The sequence below is a fragment of the Maylandia zebra genome, linkage group LG6 (genome assembly GCF_041146795.1).
Source record: "Maylandia zebra isolate NMK-2024a linkage group LG6, Mzebra_GT3a, whole genome shotgun sequence".
Lineage (NCBI taxonomy): Eukaryota > Metazoa > Chordata > Actinopteri > Cichliformes > Cichlidae > Maylandia > Maylandia zebra.
In genome coordinates, this window is record NC_135172.1 from 27,193,884 (window position 1) to 27,213,526 (window position 19,643).

The 19,643-nt window shown below is 40.4% G+C and overlaps 2 protein-coding genes across 30 annotated transcripts in view; one reads left to right on the top strand and one right to left on the bottom strand.

Moving 5' to 3' along the window:
* The window catches only part of ptprdb (protein tyrosine phosphatase receptor type Db), a 162,269-nt gene extending 156,291 nt beyond the window's left edge, over positions 1 to 5,978 (top strand). For all 25 annotated transcript variants that reach the window (XM_076884960.1, XM_076884969.1, XM_024802784.2 and 22 more), the window contains 4 exons: positions 107 to 232; positions 324 to 478; positions 2,318 to 2,453; positions 2,548 to 5,978. In XM_076884960.1, the coding sequence (XP_076741075.1) occupies positions 107 to 232; positions 324 to 478; positions 2,318 to 2,453; positions 2,548 to 2,616 (486 nt within the window). In that variant the 3' untranslated portion in view covers positions 2,617 to 5,978. The remainder of the gene's footprint in view (positions 1 to 106; positions 233 to 323; positions 479 to 2,317; positions 2,454 to 2,547) is intronic.
* A 6,804-nt stretch (positions 5,979 to 12,782) lies between these two features.
* Positions 12,783 to 19,643, bottom strand: part of kdm4c (lysine (K)-specific demethylase 4C) — a 30,728-nt gene continuing 23,867 nt past the window's right edge. For 3 of the 5 annotated variants that reach the window (XM_014409063.4, XM_004564209.6, XM_076884982.1), the window contains exons 18-22: positions 19,424 to 19,618; positions 16,820 to 16,990; positions 15,894 to 16,013; positions 14,047 to 14,139; positions 12,783 to 13,901 (exon numbers count right to left, since the gene is read on the bottom strand). In XM_014409063.4, the coding sequence (XP_014264549.2) occupies positions 13,734 to 13,901; positions 14,047 to 14,139; positions 15,894 to 16,013; positions 16,820 to 16,990; positions 19,424 to 19,618 (747 nt within the window). In that variant the 3' untranslated portion in view covers positions 12,783 to 13,733. The remainder of the gene's footprint in view (positions 13,902 to 14,046; positions 14,140 to 15,893; positions 16,014 to 16,819; positions 16,991 to 19,423; positions 19,619 to 19,643) is intronic. The other 2 variants (XM_004564211.6, XM_023153027.3) reach the window with 2 other exon arrangements.

Below are 19,643 nucleotides of genomic sequence, written 5' to 3' on the forward strand. Positions count from 1 at the left end.
TTATGGTGACATTTCCGTTATAAATTGCCTAGAAATGGTTCTCCTCACACACTGAGTACTTTAAATATGATGCAGCGCTCTGAAGAGAAGCCTTTGTACTCTACAGGAGAAGTGTCACCAGTACTGGCCTGCAGAGCGCTCAGCCAGGTACCAGTACTTTGTGGTGGATCCCATGGCTGAGTACAACATGCCCCAGTACATCTTGAGAGAGTTCAAAGTCACTGATGCCAGGGTGAGTCGTCAGCCTGTGAGCAAGACAGACTAATTTGTACTGGCTTCCAGAATTTTCTGAGTTTCAAATTACCATATTTTCTTTCACCCAGGATGGCCAGTCACGGACAGTTCGTCAGTTCCAGTTCACAGACTGGCCCGAGCAAGGAGTGCCAAAGTCAGGAGAAGGATTTATTGATTTTATTGGCCAAGTGCATAAAACTAAAGAACAGTTTGGCCAGGACGGGCCAATTACTGTGCACTGCAGGTAAGGTCTAGGCTGCCTACAAATACCTCAACATTTCACATATTGTTCATTAAGTTGTGCAGACTCGATAAAAAAGAATACCTACAAATTCACCAGATGACCTGTGAGAGATTCTTGGAACATTTTGTTTCTGCTTGAGTAAAGACTTGGGGAATCTTTTACGTTAAATTTATTCCACTTCTCTGTTAAATATATACAGTGCTTTAATATCAGACAAAGATAAATGAAAAATGCAGTTTTTAAATAATGATTTCATTTAATAAGGGAAAAAAACAAACCTTCCTGCTTCTATGTGAAAAAGTAGTTAAATGATAGATTAACTGTGAAAAAATCCATTTTTTGGGAAGCTAAGTTGAGTTAAATTTCAATACCACACTCTGGCCTGATTACTCCCAAACCAGTTGAATCAAGAAATCTGTCAAGGCTCGGCTGTGTGGCAGGCAGGAGGAGGACCCAAACGCAAAACTCACAGACACGGGGATGAACTCAAAATCACAGCTTTAATGCTGGAATGGCAGAACATAGGAAATACAAAACTAAACTGGGAAAAGTAAACTAACATACGCAGCGAGACACAGGGAGATCCACACAACATGAGGGACGACGTCACGCTGAACAGAGGGAGACGCAGACAGAAATACACAGAGGGTTAACGAGGAAAGTGGGAACACACGGGGAACACAGGTGACACTGATAATCATAACGAGACAGGGCGGGGTGAACTGAACATGACATGTACGGGCGTGAGAGTCACAAAGTAAACAGGAAGTGCACAGAGGTTCAGACAGGAGGAGAGAGAGAGCACGGGGAAAACACAGACATAACGGGCTGGGAAAACATGAAACAACCACAAAGGGAGACGAGGGCTCATAAATACATAGAGGGCACACAGGGGGAAGAGAGAGCACGGGGAGAACTTAGACATAATGGGCAGGGGAAACATGGAATAAAACATAAGGAGAGACGAGGGCTCACAGGTACACAGAGGGGCACACAGGGGGTAAAAGCCATGAAGGGAAAACACTTAGGGAACAACACAACAGGGCAACTCAGAAAACATGGCCTAAGCAAGGAACAAAATACAAACATACAAGAAAACTAAGAACACTGGGCCAACATGGCCCAGGACCATGACAAAATCACTTGAATAGAGCCTTTCGGACAAAGTGATGTTGCTAAAAGATCTCCCAAAAAACCCCCCAAAAAAAACAACAGATGATGCCACGATCTAAAGAAACAGCTGAGATATAAAGTCACTAACATCTATCAGTCTGAAAAGGATTACAAAGCCATTTCTAAGGCTTAGGGACTCCAGGGAACCACAGTGAAGGCCATAAATGGAGAAAACTCAGAGCAGTAGTGAACCATCCTAGGAATGACAGGGCTAACAGAATTACCATGCTGATTACCTAGAGGTCACAAAAGAACCCAGAAAAACATCTAAACAACTGTAAGCCTCACTTGCCTTAGTTAAGGTCAGAGTTCATGATTCAAAAATAAGAAAGAGACTGGGCAAAAACCTTTTTTTTAAAGTCCATTTTGTATTTACTTGGTTTTCTTTGTCTAATATTAAAACTTCTTTGATGGTTGAAACACCTAGCTGTGACCGATATTGGAAAAAATATGAAATCAGGAAGAGGGAAATAGTTTTTCACAGCACTGGACTTTTTTTCTTGCTGATACGCTAATAAAGCACCACCACCGCTTGCTGCACCACGTGTGAGCAAATATTCAGAATAACGGTTTGGCACGACTAGTAGCAAACTGAGCTAGTGCATGATGCATACATAAGGAGATGTATTTCCAGCTCTGAATACGTTTCCACCTGTGCTCCAACAGTGCTGGTGTAGGAAGGACCGGTGTGTTCATCACCCTCAGCATCGTGCTAGAGAGGATGAGGTACGAGGGAGTGGTGGATATTTTCCAGACTGTCAAGATGCTGCGCACCCAGAGACCAGCCACCGTTCAGACAGAGGTGAGCTTTCTAAACCACTTCACGTCTTCAAAGAACACTTGAATGTTCGTTTAGTCTTTCTTCTCTTCTTCACAATTCTTCTGCTTCCCTCTAGGACCAGTACCAGTTCTGCTACCGCGCCAGTCTGGAGTACCTGGGAAGCTTTGATCACTATGCAACATAAACCCAGTGGCTGTCGATCATGCGCACGTTCAACCGAGTGCATTTTTCTCATGTTATGCACAGCCAGAATAAATGCACTAGGTTGCGATGTGCAGGTATGAAGACTTTGCCACTGCATGCAGAGTGAAGGGGGACCATCGGCTTATCCGTACCTAGAAACAGCACCTCTAACTGAGCCATAGCAACCTGCTTGACAAGGGTGTTTTCCTGCCACCCTCAGCCCAAACACACCCATTGGTCAGTCTGAAGCAGCAACTTCAACCACTGTTCCAATCAGAATACTTGATCAAATATAGATTTTTTCTTTTTTTATTTGTTTCAGTGCTTTTCCGAGCACCCAGATTGCGTTTTTTGTTGTTTGGGTGTGGAACTCCACCAGTGTAGCATCACCAACCTAAATACGGGACCCAGCTACAGCATTTTTTTCTGTCACAGGAAATTTCGATTTTTCTATCTCGAGGACAGTTCAGAAGGAAGCTACAAATCCATCTTATGGAAACCTCGTGGACAAGAAAGAACTGGGATATCAAGCACCAGAGAATTGCCAACAGGAGCCTGAAAACACAGAGCACAGAGTATTAAAAAGACCAAGAACACGCAACTTAAAAAAAAAAAAGACACAAGAAGTGGGGGTTGTTTTTTTCTGTCTTATTTTGGAAACAGACTCTTGTTTCCTGTGAATGAAAAAGAAGACATTTCTACCATACAGTAATAAACACCACCAGTTCAACCTTATGCTTCACGATTTAAGATAAGGGAAGGTTTACTGAGGTCTAAAAATGCATACTGCAAAGTAAAACATTAATTTAGTTTTCTAGAAAAAATATGTGACTATATTGTTTTTTAAAAACTGGATATTCCATATGGCACGTTCTGTTTTTCCATTCTTATAGGTTTATGATTTTGTCACCGTTGCCCATACATGGGCAAAGTTGCATTTTTTTTTCTGTGTAATCCAATGAACTGTAGCCATTTTCTTTTTCTTTTGTTAAAGTGATACGGTACTGTTTTAAAGTGTACAATCAAATCTAGTGTGGAAAATGTTCACAGTTCTATGAAAAAAAATCGAGTGTCACTCTCCTGTATTCTCCACCCACACGTTTCGCATGCACACAGGACTCTCAGCCTCATTACTGTCTCACTTGCGACGTTTAAAGACACGAAGACGGTAATTTCTCAATTCCCGAGGGCCCGCCGGGGTACAGTATTAGCACTGCTGCTACCAGAAAGTCCCCAGAATAATCCCGCCACGTTGTTCTGCGCGTAGCCCGAAAGAAAGCTGGGCGGACCACGACTGAAGCTAGTAAGCGCAGAGAGCAGACAAAATATTAGGTGTCCAAATAAGCTTCATTAAGATTTCCTAAGCAGAAAGCGAGACGAGCGAGCAGGAAAGGGATGGGAAAAGGAGAACAATTTTCTTACTGGAATGCTCACCGTTGACTTTTCTCTGTGTCTGATTCAGTGTGCAATAAGTAGATGTATTATATATTTTTGTGTCAAGTCACTAACTGCAGTTATATGCCATGATGATGATGACGGTGATGATGACGACGATAATACTGATGATGGTGCATCATTTTCCAGACACAAGGATGTTACACTTGATGTTCCCTCCACCATATAAAAGTGTTAGAGAAATAACCTCTGACCTCTTAGGAAGTCGATTTTTTTTTTTTAATCAAGTCACATGTCCAGTAGATGATGTCATCCTTCTTTGTGTCACGGCGAGCAACGAATGATCGAAGTCATATTACAAACTGCATCTAATAAGTATTTTAATTTTAGATTTCTAGTGCCTTATATTACACGCCTATTTTGATAAAGTTACTTTAAAGGGTTTTTGTGTATTTTATGTATGCTTGTGTGAACCGAATGTGTGTGTGTGTGTGTGTGTGTGTGTTTTTGTTATGTTACAGTATGTGAAAAAGTATTTTATGGGATTTTTTTTGTTTTGTTTTGTTCTTTTTTTTCTTTGTTCTTTGTTGTTGTTTTGTTGTTTTTGGCTGTGAAATTTTGAATGGAAGGGTTTGTGTAGGCTGGACAGTCGTACTCACATTTTAAACCCAGCAACTGCATCATCATATCTCTTTTCATTCAAAAGAAAATAAGCATATGTTACAAGAGACTCGACTGCAGAAAAAATGTGGTTTTAAAGTAGGTTATTAGCAAGACAGACTGATCGTTTTTTTAAGGTTCTACGTCAAGCTTTCCATCTTTTCCTTACACAGGCTTTGTGGATATACTGTCATTACGGACACTTTTCTTTTACCCGCCATGAAATTTTGGTGCAGACTTTGAGCTGGCTCGAACAAGTCATACTTGCTCGGCTGTATAGAAATCTGTAAAAGCTGAATGGCTCTTTGTCAGTCTGTTTGAAAGGAGGAGCATCAGCCCGTAAGAGGATGCTTAAGTATCCCAGCTGAAGCCATTTACCTAAAATCAGTCACAGTGGGTCATCTGTGTTCCTCATTCTGCTGTTCCGCATTTTTCCTTTTCTTTCAAAAACGAAGGCTGAGAGAAGTTCAGGTGCTACGTCTCCGCTGACACAGAACCTACAGTATATACTCATTTTTTTGTAAGCCCATTAACTCTCGGCCATATGAGGGATTGTTGACAGTTTTCCACCATCTTAAAGTAACCTTGTTGTTGTTTGTATGCATGGTACCACTTTCGAGATGCCCCTTTGGTCGCACCTGTTACGGGAAGACTTGCACTTTCTCTCTTTGTACTATGCACTAATATTTAGTATCCTGTTAACTCCGATAGCCCCGGCCTCCCCCCCTCAAAAAAAGGAGTCTTACTTGAACTCAGCAAAGATGGACCCTGCAATGCTCACACGGTTGTGTATATGTAAATAACACAAAACACAGAGAGTAATTGAAATGCATAAATAGATGACTACGTAAAAGTAAATGAATTAACTGATGATAACGGCAAAGAATGAATAGAGATTTATCAGATATACAGAGCGATATAATAAAAGGATGCACCACAAGTCACAGTTTTTATGGCACAGCAGTATGTGCAATACATCACATTGTGGATTTGTTGTACCACAAAAGAGAAGTTTCACAAAACGAAGTGTTCTATTTTACCCTGATGTATCATGTAGATGGATTAAACTGGAGTTTATAAATTGTATAAAAAAATGAAAATATGATGTGTTATTGGGATCAGTTACCTCCAATTGGTCTGTACATGTAAACCTTTTTGTTTCCGTTTTCTGCTCCGAGTCAACAAGTGCTTTTTATTTTCTTACATTGGTTCTCGGAGCGCGTGAAAACTGAAAAACAGGTCTGTATGGATTTCTGTTCTTTATCGACACAAGTTTCATTTGTTACAAATAAACTCAAGTGAAAATGACTGTTACCGCTGTCATTTTTAAATGTTGAGTCAACCTTTGAATTCAAAATTTGGGCTACAAATGAAGGTTATCTGTGATAAATCAGCAAAAACACCAAATCTGTTGGTGTCTATGTACATGGAAATTTTAATTAACCACTTACATACAGAATCTAGTCAGAACTGCCGAGACCTGAAACAGGGATTGATATTATCTATAGATTTACGTAGCTACTGCAGGATGGTGATTTTAGTGAAAAATGACACGAAGATCTCCAGCAGGCCACAAGTGGGAATGTGTTTGACCAAACAATCAGACTTCAAGTCAAGTCAAGTGCTTTTATTGTCATTTCAATCAGTGGTACAGTGGTACCTCACACAGGGAAACAAGACAGTGTTCCTCCAAGACCATGGTGTTACATATAACAGACGATCAACACAGGACTACATAAAGTGCAAGTGTGCAAAAAAACAGCAGACTGAACAAAACAATACGAACACAACAGTGCAATAGGAAGTTCATGAGGGTGACCTAAGGATCGGATGACCTCTAGTGAGGCCTGTGCCTGGCACCCTGAATGTTGTCCTGTGCTGTTTACAGCAAGTTCACCCTGAGCACATGTGACACATGACTGTGAATAATGTTCAGCATGATCGATTGATGGGATGGGGAGGCATATTCATCATGGGGCACACAGACCTCTATAGGCTAGGCATTAGGTATTGGGATGAAATCCTCAGACACATTAACAGACCCCATGGCGGTGCTGACAGTCAGTGCCTTGGTACCACTGACCAGCCCCCACTCTCGCCTGTCATAAATCCAATAGAAAACCTGTGGCTGTGGGATGTTATGTTTCGGTTCAACCACCAGCCAGGTTGGACCTCAGACTGCCCAGGACCTCAGTCAGGTAGGAGATCCTCCATTTTCATTTCCATCTGACGATGTACCCAGCCCATATCAGTGTAGATATGGGCTGTGGGGTGATCGTGGCTCAAGAGTTGGGAGTTCGCCTTGTAATCGGAAGGTTGCCGGTTCGAGCCCCGGCTTGGACAGTCTCGGTCTCGGCAAGACACTTCACCCATTGCCTACTGGTGGCGGTCAGAGGGCCCGGTGGCGCCAGTGTCCGGCAGCCTCGCCTCTGTCAGTGCGCCCAAGGGTGGCTGTGGCTACAATGTAGTTTGCCATCACCAGTGTGTGTGAATGGGTGGATAACTGGATATGTAAAGTGCTTTGGGGTCCTTAGGGACTAGTAAAGCGCTATATAAATACAGGCCATTTACCATAGATATCCAGCATGATTTTTTCCCCATTGAAGGCTGATGTGCTTTGAAAGTGTTCCTTTAATTATTTTGAGCAATGTGAATATGCAGCGTTAAGTCCCATTCTTTTCAGTAATTCATGCATAATGTGTAGATTTTATGAGATGTCTGTATAAAAAATTAATAATACACTGTGTAACTGTTGAGAACTGTTGTCAGTACTGTCTATGGGCTACAAGAAAATAAAATATTGCTTACAGGCTGTTATTCCAGGAGCAACAGAAAACCAAATTCAGACAAACTCCACCGACAAGACTTAGCAAGCTAAGTCATAAAAACTAAATTAACAAACAGTAAAACTATTATTATTTTTTATAAATGTGAGCACCTTCAAATGGGCTCCAGCAAAAGCAGGCAGGAAATAGATGCAGGTGAGTATTTTCTTGTACACATTTTCAGCAAAACAGCAACGCTAATAGCAACTCAATCTCCACAAAAGGGCAAACAAAGGTGCCTTTACAGCTCATAACAAACGTGATTTTCCACAGTTTTTCCCTTCAAAGCATCTTTACGCTGGCAGCAGTCAAAACAATAATATCATCGTACGTGGAGACAATTACATTTCATGTTAATACACCACTTTATTAGGTACACCTGCTCTACTGTTTGCCAACAAAAATCTACAATCAGCCAATCACATGGCAATACATCTGTTCATTTAGGCATGAAGACATGGTTTAGACCACCTGTTGAAGTTCAAACCATGCTTCAGAATGGGGAAGAAAGGTGATTTAAGCGGTGCCAGATGGCCTGGCCTGAGTATTACAGGAATTGCTGATCTACCCACCCACGATTTTCCTGGACAAGCATCTCTCTGGGGTTCATAAAGAAAAAAGCCGAAAAAGGCAAAATATCTGGCAAGCAGCAGTTCTCTGGGCCAAAATGCCTCGTCGATGCCAAAAGTGAGAGGAAGGCAGCAGTAACTGAAATAACCACTGGACAGCACCCCCTCACTCCAATATTCCACCTCTGGATTCAGACCCATTCCTGTGTCTGTGTGTGTGTGTGTGTGGGGGGGGGGGGGGGGGGGATTTCCCTGTGAGTTATTCGACCTGTGACTGATGAAAAATACTGATCCAAGACGAAAACATGGGCGATTATCTCTTCTAGTGTTGTAATTTGCTCAGCTCTTGTAACGATTCTCTTTCTCTAAGTTTGATTTATTTGATTCCTTTTGAGATGTTACATTTTGCTAGGCCAACTGTGGTGTGGTAGTTACTGTGGTTGTTGTGAAAGCTTCATTTACTGCTGGTTAATTAACTACTTCTTTGAAATGATTCCTTTCTTATTTCCTCTTTAAACTAATGTGTTTCTTATTATGTGAATGGCACGAAGGCCTTATCAGCCATAAGCCACTGTTGAGGCGTTTCTAAAACCAAGATAATAATAATATAGTAATTAAATCACAATATTTTACAGCAGCTTAACTTATTCTGACTGCAGAGCTGAGTCTGGTGTACTAATATGGTCATTGTACAGACAGACAGCCTTTCATGCCACCCTCTGGTCATACCAAAAACATTTTACTCCCCAGTTAATGGAAAAATGTTCAGAATAGCAACATTTTTTCTCCTTTTTTCTCTCTTTTTTCATCTCCGTGCTTTAGATCCAGCAGTTTATCAGCAATAATGTGTTTGGATGTGCAATGAGCACTGCAGCCTCACGGGACTTTGTGCTATTCTTTTAGTCTTGTTAAAGTCATATTAGAAAACAGATTCAGGCAATAAGTGGAAAGAGCTGAAGCTGATGCTTATTCATGTGTGGCTCGTACTTCAGTATAGGCACAGAAAATAAATGAGCCTTTTTTTTTCTGAGGGAACATTTGAGAGCTGTCTTTTGCTAAATCACCAATGTTTTAATGTTTGCCTGTGCTATGAACTATCATCTCACTTCCCCTTGTTTGGCCTTTTACATCATTACACTTATCCCCGTGCTCTCTGTTTTGCCTCTTTTGTACTGGGTTTTGCCTTCAGAACTGCCTTAATTTTTTCTGTGTTGTTTAAACATTGTTCAACTGATAGGCAAAAGAAAATATGCCCCATCCCATTACACCCCAACTACCAGCCTGAACTGGATGGATACAAGATACAAGAAAGGATCCATACTTTCACATTGTTTGTTGCACCGTGCAAATTCGGACCCCAGTATCTGAATTTCAAGACAGAAACTCTGTAGACCTGGGAATATTCTTTTTATCATCTATTGTCCAACTTTGATGAGCTGGTGTGAGTTGTAGGTCAGTTTCCTGTTTTTGGCTGACAGGAGTGGCACCACATGTGGTCTTTGCTGCTGTAACAAAAACATGTTGTGCATTTGCAGATGTGCTTCTGCCTACCTTGGGCATTTATTTTAAGTTATTGTTGCCTTCCTATGAGCTCAAAGGTCATTCTCCACTGGCCTCTAACACCAACAAGGCATTTTTCACCAAGAGAACGGCCATTTATTTTGTCTTTCATCTTCCTCTGACCATTCTCTCTAAACCCTGGAGACGGTTGTGTGGGAAAATCCCAGCAATTTATGAAATACTCAAACCAAGCAGTCTAGCTAAAATAAACTTCCATTTTTGTGAGAGGTTAAGCAAGTGCAAATAGAGGTCTGGCTTACCTAAATAACTCTGCCCATTATCCTGTCACACTTGATAGTGTGATAATAGAGGAAAAGTAATTCAGCACTTCCTGACTGACTGTGAAACGTATTGTAAAGAGAAAGCACTGAGTGCATAAATTTTATTAATGCATGTTACTGAAATTCCTAAATAAGTTATAGCCAGGGCTGGACTGGGACAAAAGATCGGCCCGAGTATTGACCAGACCACCAGGTATTATAGAAAAAAAACATAAAGCCTTTGAACAAAAACAAACGTTGTTGTGACAGTGATGTACACTGTCATGTTGATATATATGTATGATTTGTATACAGTGTATCATCTTCATGCTTCCCTCTCACCAGATATCCAAACCGATATCATGACCAGCAGCTTTTACAGCTGTGGCTCCAACGAACATCAGCTGATATTAGAAAGTAATATTAAATAAATTCAAACAACAGCTGATCAGGATTAAACGTGCTGCTGTTGTTTAGCGCGACATCTGCTGGTTTCCTCTTTCTGGCGCAAAGTGGGCAATAAACAGACAAAAGAGACGATCAGCTGATCATTGATCAGTTTCATGATTGAAGTAGCAACAGGAGAGGGAGGGGGAGAGAATGAGAGAAGAAGAGGCAGCTGTGCAGCAAAGACAGAATAACTCCAGCTTTGTGTCTTTTATTGTTGGCTAATCCACCACCTTTCATTGTTTATACGTTACAAAAACAAGCAAACATAAAAATGAAAAATCACCATCGGCCCACTGGTATGCCCAATGGCCAGTCCAGCTGTGGTTATAGCTTAAAGTTTGAGCTGACCTGTGAGTTCTGACAGATTAGTTAAAACAATAAATAATCGAGTCATTAAGTGTGACAGATTGACATATGATGCACTAATTTTTTTTTAAAGCTTTATAGTGACAACGACAACGATAACTGGCTTACAACTCAAACTATGCAAATAAGAAATGTATCTTCAATTAGATTTGAATTCTCTGTTCAAACCTTCAGTTTAACTTTTCCTCTTTATTCTCAAGAAGGATCCAAAAATTCTAATATAGCTGGCCAAAACATTAGACTCCTAACAAAGTCTACCCTGGTAAAAGGAGTAAACCTTTTCAATAGCACAGCACCCAGTGCATAACTTTGAATATTTACCAGCAGCTAAAAGGCCTGCTCAGATATGTTTTTGTCAAAGGTTTAGAAAAAAAGTCCTACAGGACTTGAAAGAACAGCAGGGGTAGCGTGATTGGGTATTATGGGCGCACAAAAGAACGGTGTTAAAAGGATGTTTAGCTCTCTTTTTTGGCATTTTTCATCAAAGCTGACTTGTCTTCTTGCTTTGGCTTCAGTATCACAAAGAGCCATCTGAAGCTGGCTGTGACGTGGTTTCCATCGGAGTACAAAGCTTTTTGAAGCCAGTTAAGATACCGCATGGATTTCACTTTCCGTTTGCTCTGCCAAGCTGCTGGGAACACTCTGCTCCTTATCGCTCAGTGTGAGGCGCCCTTATACAGTATGTACCTGCAAGGGCTGACCCCATAGTTCAGAGTATCCCAGATTAAACATATGTAACCGGTACTTCTGACTTGCACTTGAAGCTTTGGTTTCTAAAAGCATTTATGAAAACCTGAACACATCAGAAAAGTTTAATATTTAAACATAATTTACTGTTATATCTTTGAAAGCATAACAAATTTAAACCACTGTGCCAAGAGGTGAGAGCATGACAAAAATAATGGTTTGAAATAAATTCAGTGATATTACTGAAGACAATAATTGATCATGTGATGACTTCCTGACATCAGCCTCTTTTCATCTACTCTGCAGTTGTGTGAAAAAGAAAGTTTCACATGGTTCTTTGCAGTCATGTGCTGGAATTAAAAGGGTAAGTAGCAGCACTTAATTGACTGTCAGCAAGTGTGAGCACCTCTGCAAAGCAGAAGTTTGCGGATCAATCTGGACAGGTTATAATGCCATTTCCGAACAATTTCAAGATGATCATTCTACTAGGAAAAAGATTATTTCCAAATGGAAAACATTCGAGGCACTCGCCAGTCTTCCTGGGAATAAATCCCAAGGTCAGACAGTGCATTGCTCAGAAAAATTGCAAAAAACACCAGAAGTACATCTCAGAGTGTACAGCCCTCAGTTAGCAGTATAAAAGATTAAAGAAGTATGGCTTGTTTGGAAGGGATGCCAGGACAAGGCTTCTTCTCTTTAAGAAGAACACGGCAGCACAGCTTATGTTTGCAAAGTTGCATCTGGCTTGTTTTGAGTCACACGACCTGGGCACCCTGCAGTCTCCAAATTAACCATAAACTCCTCTGTATACCAAAGTATTCTAGAATCAAATGTGAGGCCAGCTGTCTGATAGTCTGGCCAGAAGTGGGTCATGCAATAGGGGAGGATGCCAAGCACAGCGGCAAATGTACAACAGAGTTGAAAGAAAAGAATCAAGGTGTTGCAGTCCAGAGCTCAGCCCAACTGAAATGCTGTGGTGGAACCTTAACAGAGCTGTCATAGACAAATGCACACAAACCTCAATGAAGTGAAGCAACACTGTAAAGAAGAGTGGACCAGAATTCCTCAACAACAATGTGAGAGACTGACAAAGTGATACAGGAAACAACTGCTGCAGGTTATTGTTGCTAAAGGTGCTTCTACACACATATGAATCAAGAGGTGGGCTTTTTATTTTTCCCCAACTGTAGATGATTTAATGTCAGTACCTAGTGGCAATGCCCACAAACCCGTAATCTATCACTAGTTTTAAAACCTTACATTGTATACTCTAATGCATATACTATTAAACACCCAGGTATTGTTTCAGTATTTGTGTTCATAATAGCTTTGAAAAGCTTTTCAGTGGCTCCTAAACTATCATTTCTTTTGGAGTTAAAATAACTGAAAACTGAATAGAAAAACATATGTAATGTTTTATTGTTTTCCTTACAGCAGTTAGCAATAGCTTAACTATAGCAAGCCAAAAATAAATACAAATTTTAAATAATTTCAACAATGTGTTTCATTCAAGAGGGCAACAGTAGCATTTCACGTTAATTGGACGAAAAGTCCAACACAAAGCTATGGCTTCCTGTCTGTTTTTCCCCACAGGAAGTTATGAGCACGTGGTCATTTTTCTTAATGCTTTTAAACTTGAAATTACACAATTCACATATGTATTTATTTATTTTTTATCTGTAAGGGAATTTTTTTTTTTTTAAAAAATGGGCAGAGAGGAAGCCATTCTTGCGTAACTGGACTCGGCCCGGCAGAAGCAGTTAAGAGACGATGCTGAACATGCAGTAAGACATGAGGAAAATACTACAGGCAAAGAACGTAAACATTGAAAATCAAAACTTAAAAGATCACCCAAAAGGCTACCGTATGTGGGCTAATTAGAAAAATCGCTTTTTGAAGTTTTCATGTACAAAGCAAAAAATGTTATTCCAAAAAAGGGTGATGTGACCATTATAAGTCACAATTAATTTCCCTGACGGTTGTGAGAGCATTAGGCAACTGAGGCAACAATGCCCTCTGTTAACCCATTCTGTAAGAGTCCAATCAAAATTCCTCCCCTGCCTGTTACACCATCCAGTCACTGATGTAAAATGTAGAAGCACACGCAAGTCAACATCCACCTAATCCACATCACCTCATTCAACCCCCCTTTACATCATTTCCTCAGAACTTTTCACAGGAAACTTGTGTGGGCAAGAGTTAAGATGTAAATAGCAATCCCCAAATCCCCAAAACTTACAAGCACACACACACACACACACACACACACACACACACAAACAAGCTCCCCTCTACATCCACTGTTAACTCAGTGCATTCATTTGTCATTGATGCTTCTCCATGACTTCATTTCCCTTTGTGGCTGCGTTGCTCCCATGTGCTTTTGGCAGTTGTACGGAGGCCTGGCAGGGCCACATAGTCTTTCTGGAAGCGTGAATTTGGCGTTCTCTGTCGTTTCCTCTCCCCCTGCGTGGTGAAGAAAGCATCCTGGAAACGCATGCTCGAGGCCGTTGACTAGAAAACAAGACATCAGAAAGCACCAATGAGTAATAGCAAAATGTTCCACATGGCATGAGAATATTCTGTTTGTTTATGCCAATGAAGTTTGAAACTTATGCTTTTAAAGTTTATGTGTAAATCTTGTAAATCTAATACTTACAAGTCTGCGCTTCACCTTTTTGGGGAGGTCTTCGTCTAAGGTGTAGACATCTTCTCTTTTGGCCAGCACCTGAGAGCCGTCTTCAAACTCCACCTGAGATAAGGTGAAACCAATCAGCAGCTATCCAAGAGGTTTTAAAGAAATGTGTTGCATTTATACAGTTTTCATGCACATGCACACTCAAAATCTTGCCACCAAATTTACTGAACATTTTTGCTTAAAAAAAAGCCAAAAAAACCCCCCTCCTATTTACATTTAACTGTCTTCTAAATATTTTTTACTTAATCATCTTTGATACTGCAGTTACATATGGTGGTATCTGTAGGTTTGTTGCATTAATAATGCAGAACAGTCTAAGGAGCTGGGAAAGAAGGCAACTGGACTTCTTAAAGTTTCTTGAAGAAATTACACCTCTCATCCAAGAGGCTTCTTCAGATCTAAAACCCAATGCTGGAGTCTCCCCGGTATTTAAACCCTACTATTAATCATACGCCTTGTCACATGAGCCCAGGTGTCAAAATAGCATTTCCCTCATTGCCGAGCTTCAAAAATGGCGGTTTTGATTCTTGTGAAGGAGTCCGAGTTTGGATTCCAGCTCAGCTCAGCTGGAACTCTGGCCAAGCAGGTACTAAAAACACCTAATAGAAAATCCAAAAGAGAGCAGATGCTAGTGGCTTTTGGTTGCGGCAGATGGCCGCATCTCAGAGAGGCTGTTTCTGCTGGCATTTTCTTCCTGTTAAAAGGAGTTTTTCCTTCCCACTGTCAACAAAGCGCTAGCTCAAAGGGAGTCATATGATTTTTGAGATTTTCTCTTTTCTTTGTATTATTGTAGGTCTTTACCTTACAATAAAAAGCACCCTCAGGCAACTGGTGCTATATAAATGAAATTGAATTTAAAATTGAATGTGGTGTCATAAGCCACCCCCTCTGCTCAATGATGGTCATTCACAGTGGGAGTCCAGTTGCTTTCTATCCAAGCTCCTTAGAGTACCATGACCTGGATAGCTGAGAACCTACACAGGCATTTATATAACACAGGCTTTTTTCTGTGTGTTTTTCAGGCTACCATTATTACAGACTATAAGAGGCCACAAAGAATTTCTTTCCCCTCACTTTAACAACATTTTTGCCAGAATGCACAAGTGTGCCGTTCCACCCCTTAGCTCTAATAAAAAAAGATCAAATAAAGACCATCTTCATGTTACCTCTGCTCTTTAAACATTAACGCTGGAGTTCTTGGAAAAAAGCAGGGGCTTCATCTCTAAAATACACCTTGACAATGGAAAGTTCTTGTCCAGCCATTTTTTCCCATCTTAATCTGACCTATATTAAACCGTCTTTGCGTCACAGGTGCATTTGTGCATAAGTAATGGTTAACGCCCAGCTCGCCTAAATAAAGCTTAAATGGAAGCTGCATGAGTCTTAGCTTAGTTAATATTTCAGTGAGTTTGAATAATGCAGATTGTCACCTCCTTCTCTTCTTCCGTCACTTTTCACTTGCTCACTCTCCGTCTTTTTCCCCCTCTCCCCATTTTCTATCTCTATGTCCAAACAGCTTTTGCTTCCTACGTCTGTCTTTTACCCTCCCGTCATCTTTAATCTCCTCTTGATCATCGTGACTTCAGCGCTTCCCTCAATCCCCCTGTCTTTTCTGTCCACACGTAGACCAGGGGACATTGACAACGTCAGCGTTGAGGGAGTTCAACAAATTTACTGCTATGCCGCTTTGACCTGCAACTATGCCTGAAAGTCTATTCAGCACAACGTGGCCATTTGTTTTTCTCTCCCATGCTCACTCACTGCTGCCGTGACTGAGTAGTTTACAGATGGATCGCATGTTCAGGTACCTGGTACATGTAGGAGACGTTGGATCCCAGGTATTTGGCACTGTAGAACAGCCCATCAGGCCATTTTACTTGAACAGCTTCCCCCACTTCAGGAGCACCCAGGTTCACACAATCTCTGCTCTGAAATACAAGAGAGTAGTAGATGGTCTGTAAGTGTCTAAGTGTTTCAAAACAATTTCAAAAAGACAGAAGAAGTCATTCAAAGTGGGTGTCAGGATAACTGCTAAAGAGAGTAATTCCCTTTGATATATTTACCTGCTAAAAAAAACTCAAGTGGACTGACAACAGCTTTTGCTATAGTCGAGAATTTGACAGTCGAGTGCTGTTGAGATCTAAACTCAAAGCTGCATACAAAACTTCTCAGCCCAAAATGGTTGAGACACTATGGTAATGTAAAGAGCAAATGGTTTTGTTTCAGTGTTCAGACAGCAGGACCTCGTGAATGCTTTGTGCTACCGTGACACACTGAATATCCCCGAGAAACTTGTTTTCTTGTCTTCTATGTAAGGGGCTTCAACACTAGACAATCAACAAGCTTTAAGGTGTACATAGCTTTTTAACAAAACAAGCACAAGGCTTCAAAACATACACATTCAGTTATTTTGGTGTAATATACAATATCTTTGGTAGCTAGCTGAGGCTCAGGACTGAATGCTCTTAACTTTAATGTGCTCTTAAATATAGAAACACACGTTTAGCTGTCAGTTTCCATACTCCCATCGAAACCCCTGGTGTGTGATATTGTATTTTTCTCTGAAAGGCCCTTTCAGAAACCCGCTGAAAGATTTACAATGAGAAACACTAGAGCATATTTTCAAAGGAGAAAAAGAAGTTCCTCTTAACGAGGGGGATTTAAACAACTGGTTTGACCTCATACAACTACGCAGTGACCTCTTGAGTGTGCGTCTAATTAAACATATCCTCACCACTATGTCCTCGGGGTACGTGTCATTAGAGAAAGAGCCATCATCAAACATGACCTCGTAGAACGTCTGGGAGGTGATCTGCGTGACCTTGGAGCTGTAGTAGCGCAGGTTCTTGTGTTTGGAGATCACCGTCTGGCCAAGTGAGATAGAAGCTTGGTTTGCTTGCTGCTTCTAGTGTAGACAGAGAGTAGCAATTAGACTAATGTATGGCAATACAGAGTAAAGTCAAACTAAATTCCACTGGGGTACAGCAATGTTATATAATAAGTGACAACTGAAATGTTCTGTTAGATTTATTTGCATTATAAAAGGCTCTGATACCCAAATCTCTGCTTTTAATACAATCAGGTTTATAGATCTGTCTCTCAAGTCATCTTGACAGCTTCTTGTACCGAGGTACAACTTTTACTTTTAATTAAGCTCAGTACGAACAGAGTATGGTTGTTATCTTTGCATTTAGAAGGGAAGAAATTGCACCATGCAAGTTAGTTGCAGCATAGTGAAGACAAACCTTAAATTAGTGTGAGTTTAAGTGTAAGTTGGGCATCAGCTCTAACAAGACCCCAAAGAAAACTTTTCTTCAGTACCAGCACAAAGAACTCATTTGTGAAAGTACATCCTTGACATTTTAGATACTGGCATTCACTCACACCACTGTGGCACCACAGTGCAAATGTATGCTGCGCTCACTTAAAGCGGGAACTTTCTAAAACAGCAATTAGTCTTCTAAACGAGCAGTTAATTCTGTACGGCTGTTCCAGTAGAATAACTGTTAAATAACTGAACTCAGTAATAATGATCTTTTGTGTCTTAAGCTGGTTTATCCATAAAAATAAAAAAAATGCCCAAAACTAAAACAAAAAACAAAAAACAAAACAAAAAACAAAAACCCAAAACAAAACAGACTTACTGCACACTTTTCTCCTCCTTTTCTAGCATAATGTTGCACTACTAACCGCACTGTCATGGACAATGTTTCAGTTTATACGTTTAATTCAGTTACCAGCATTATTATAGATGATGCAAGTGAACAAAGCAACGAGCTGAACTTGAACCTACAAGTGACTGCAGTAAATACTTAACGTCAAACTACATTAACTACCGCAATTCCCCCCAAAAACAAAAAATGCTGCTGGAACGCCGTTTAAAATGTGACTATAACCAGAATGATTTACCAAATGTCACGTGGCTCATGTTCACATACGGCTTCTTCTTGCATGATAGAGCTTTAGCGTGCATTTATAGATGGCCCAATGACTGTGTTCACAGACAATGATTTCTGACAGCAGTGTTTCCATGACAGAAACATTTGTGTTTTAAATGAAGTGCCATCTGAGGGACCAAACATCAGCGGCATCCAACATAATCTGATTTTTCAGCCCTGTCCATTGTCCACAGAGATTTCTCCAGATTCTTTAAATATTTTGGTATTATGAACTATAGAGGATTATTCTGTAATTGTTCCACAAATTATAAACATCGTTTTTAGCAATGCTCTTTTTATTCCCCATCATGCGGCTAACCAGCTGCCAATTGACGTAATTAGTTGCAAATTGTTCATCCAGCTCCTTCTTTTCAGCACCTTTTACTTTTCCAACCTTTTGTTGCCCCTTGCCCCAGTTTTAAGAGATTGTTTAGAGTGCTGCTGCTCTCAAATTCAAAATGAGCTGCTATTTTTCATGAAATATTACCATGTCTTAAGTTTTAACATTTCATATGTTTTCTTTATTCTATTGTGAACGAAATATAAACTTTTGAGTTTTTTTTAATCACTTCATTCTGTTTTTATTTACATTTTACACAGCATCCCAATTTTGGGGGAATTCCACAAGTTCAATTTTATTTGGGGTCAAATGAGAATATGTTGTGCAGAGCAGCAGTTTGTAAAGTGGGGACATTAGTTTACTATCTTACGCTTTATTTGTTTTAACTGAAACAAAATATTGAATGATTTATTATGAGCTTGTTTGTATTAAAATACAGAACATGTACATTAGAGAAGGAGGAGATCCCACGCTAACACAGTATAAAGTGTAAGGATTTTCCTGGTGTTGCAGAGACATTCACATCAGAAATAAAAGTAATCCATTGGATCTTCATCTTCTTTTATGCCAAGAGTAAATGAACATGCTTATGTTCATTCTTGCAGCCAACAACAGAACATTTGGTGTGCTTCATTAATAGAATATAGAGTTAGAGTTGGCAGAAAAAGGCTCTAGCAGGGAAATAGTAGTTGTTCATTCTTTGTTTGAGTGCAAACAAGCCACTGTGCACGCATCACGCCGATGTGTTGTTACACAGTGCCCTGTATAAGTTATGGAAGAAAGACTCGACTACAAACAAGGTGATTCAGGCAGTTCAGCTGTAGTATTTGCAACAGGTAAAACAGAGACAAAGGCATAACATAAAGGGGCCCCTTTAACAAGCTGTTTTCAATTATCTGGCGAGTAGTCATTTGTGCCACTTCCTTAATTACATTAACACAAATTATTAAGTGCTTATAATTGAGTCAGTTATTTCAAGCGTGTCAAAAACAATAATATGTCTATTTATTCCGGGCACTGGTTCAGATCAGCTGTAGCAAACACCTGTCCTATAACTTACAGCTGACGAACTCCGCGACTGGTGTCTATGGCAGGTGATTGACACAACATACGGCCAATCATCGGGCTCCATGATAACACCGGCAGCATGGGCACAGGTCACATGAAAGGAGGTGGGACACCGGCCACATGAGCACTGGATACAAGCCCCTGAGTGCCGCTTTCCCGCACAGCGTTTACGACAATAGATGCACTTCTGTAAACACATAAGGACCAGACCA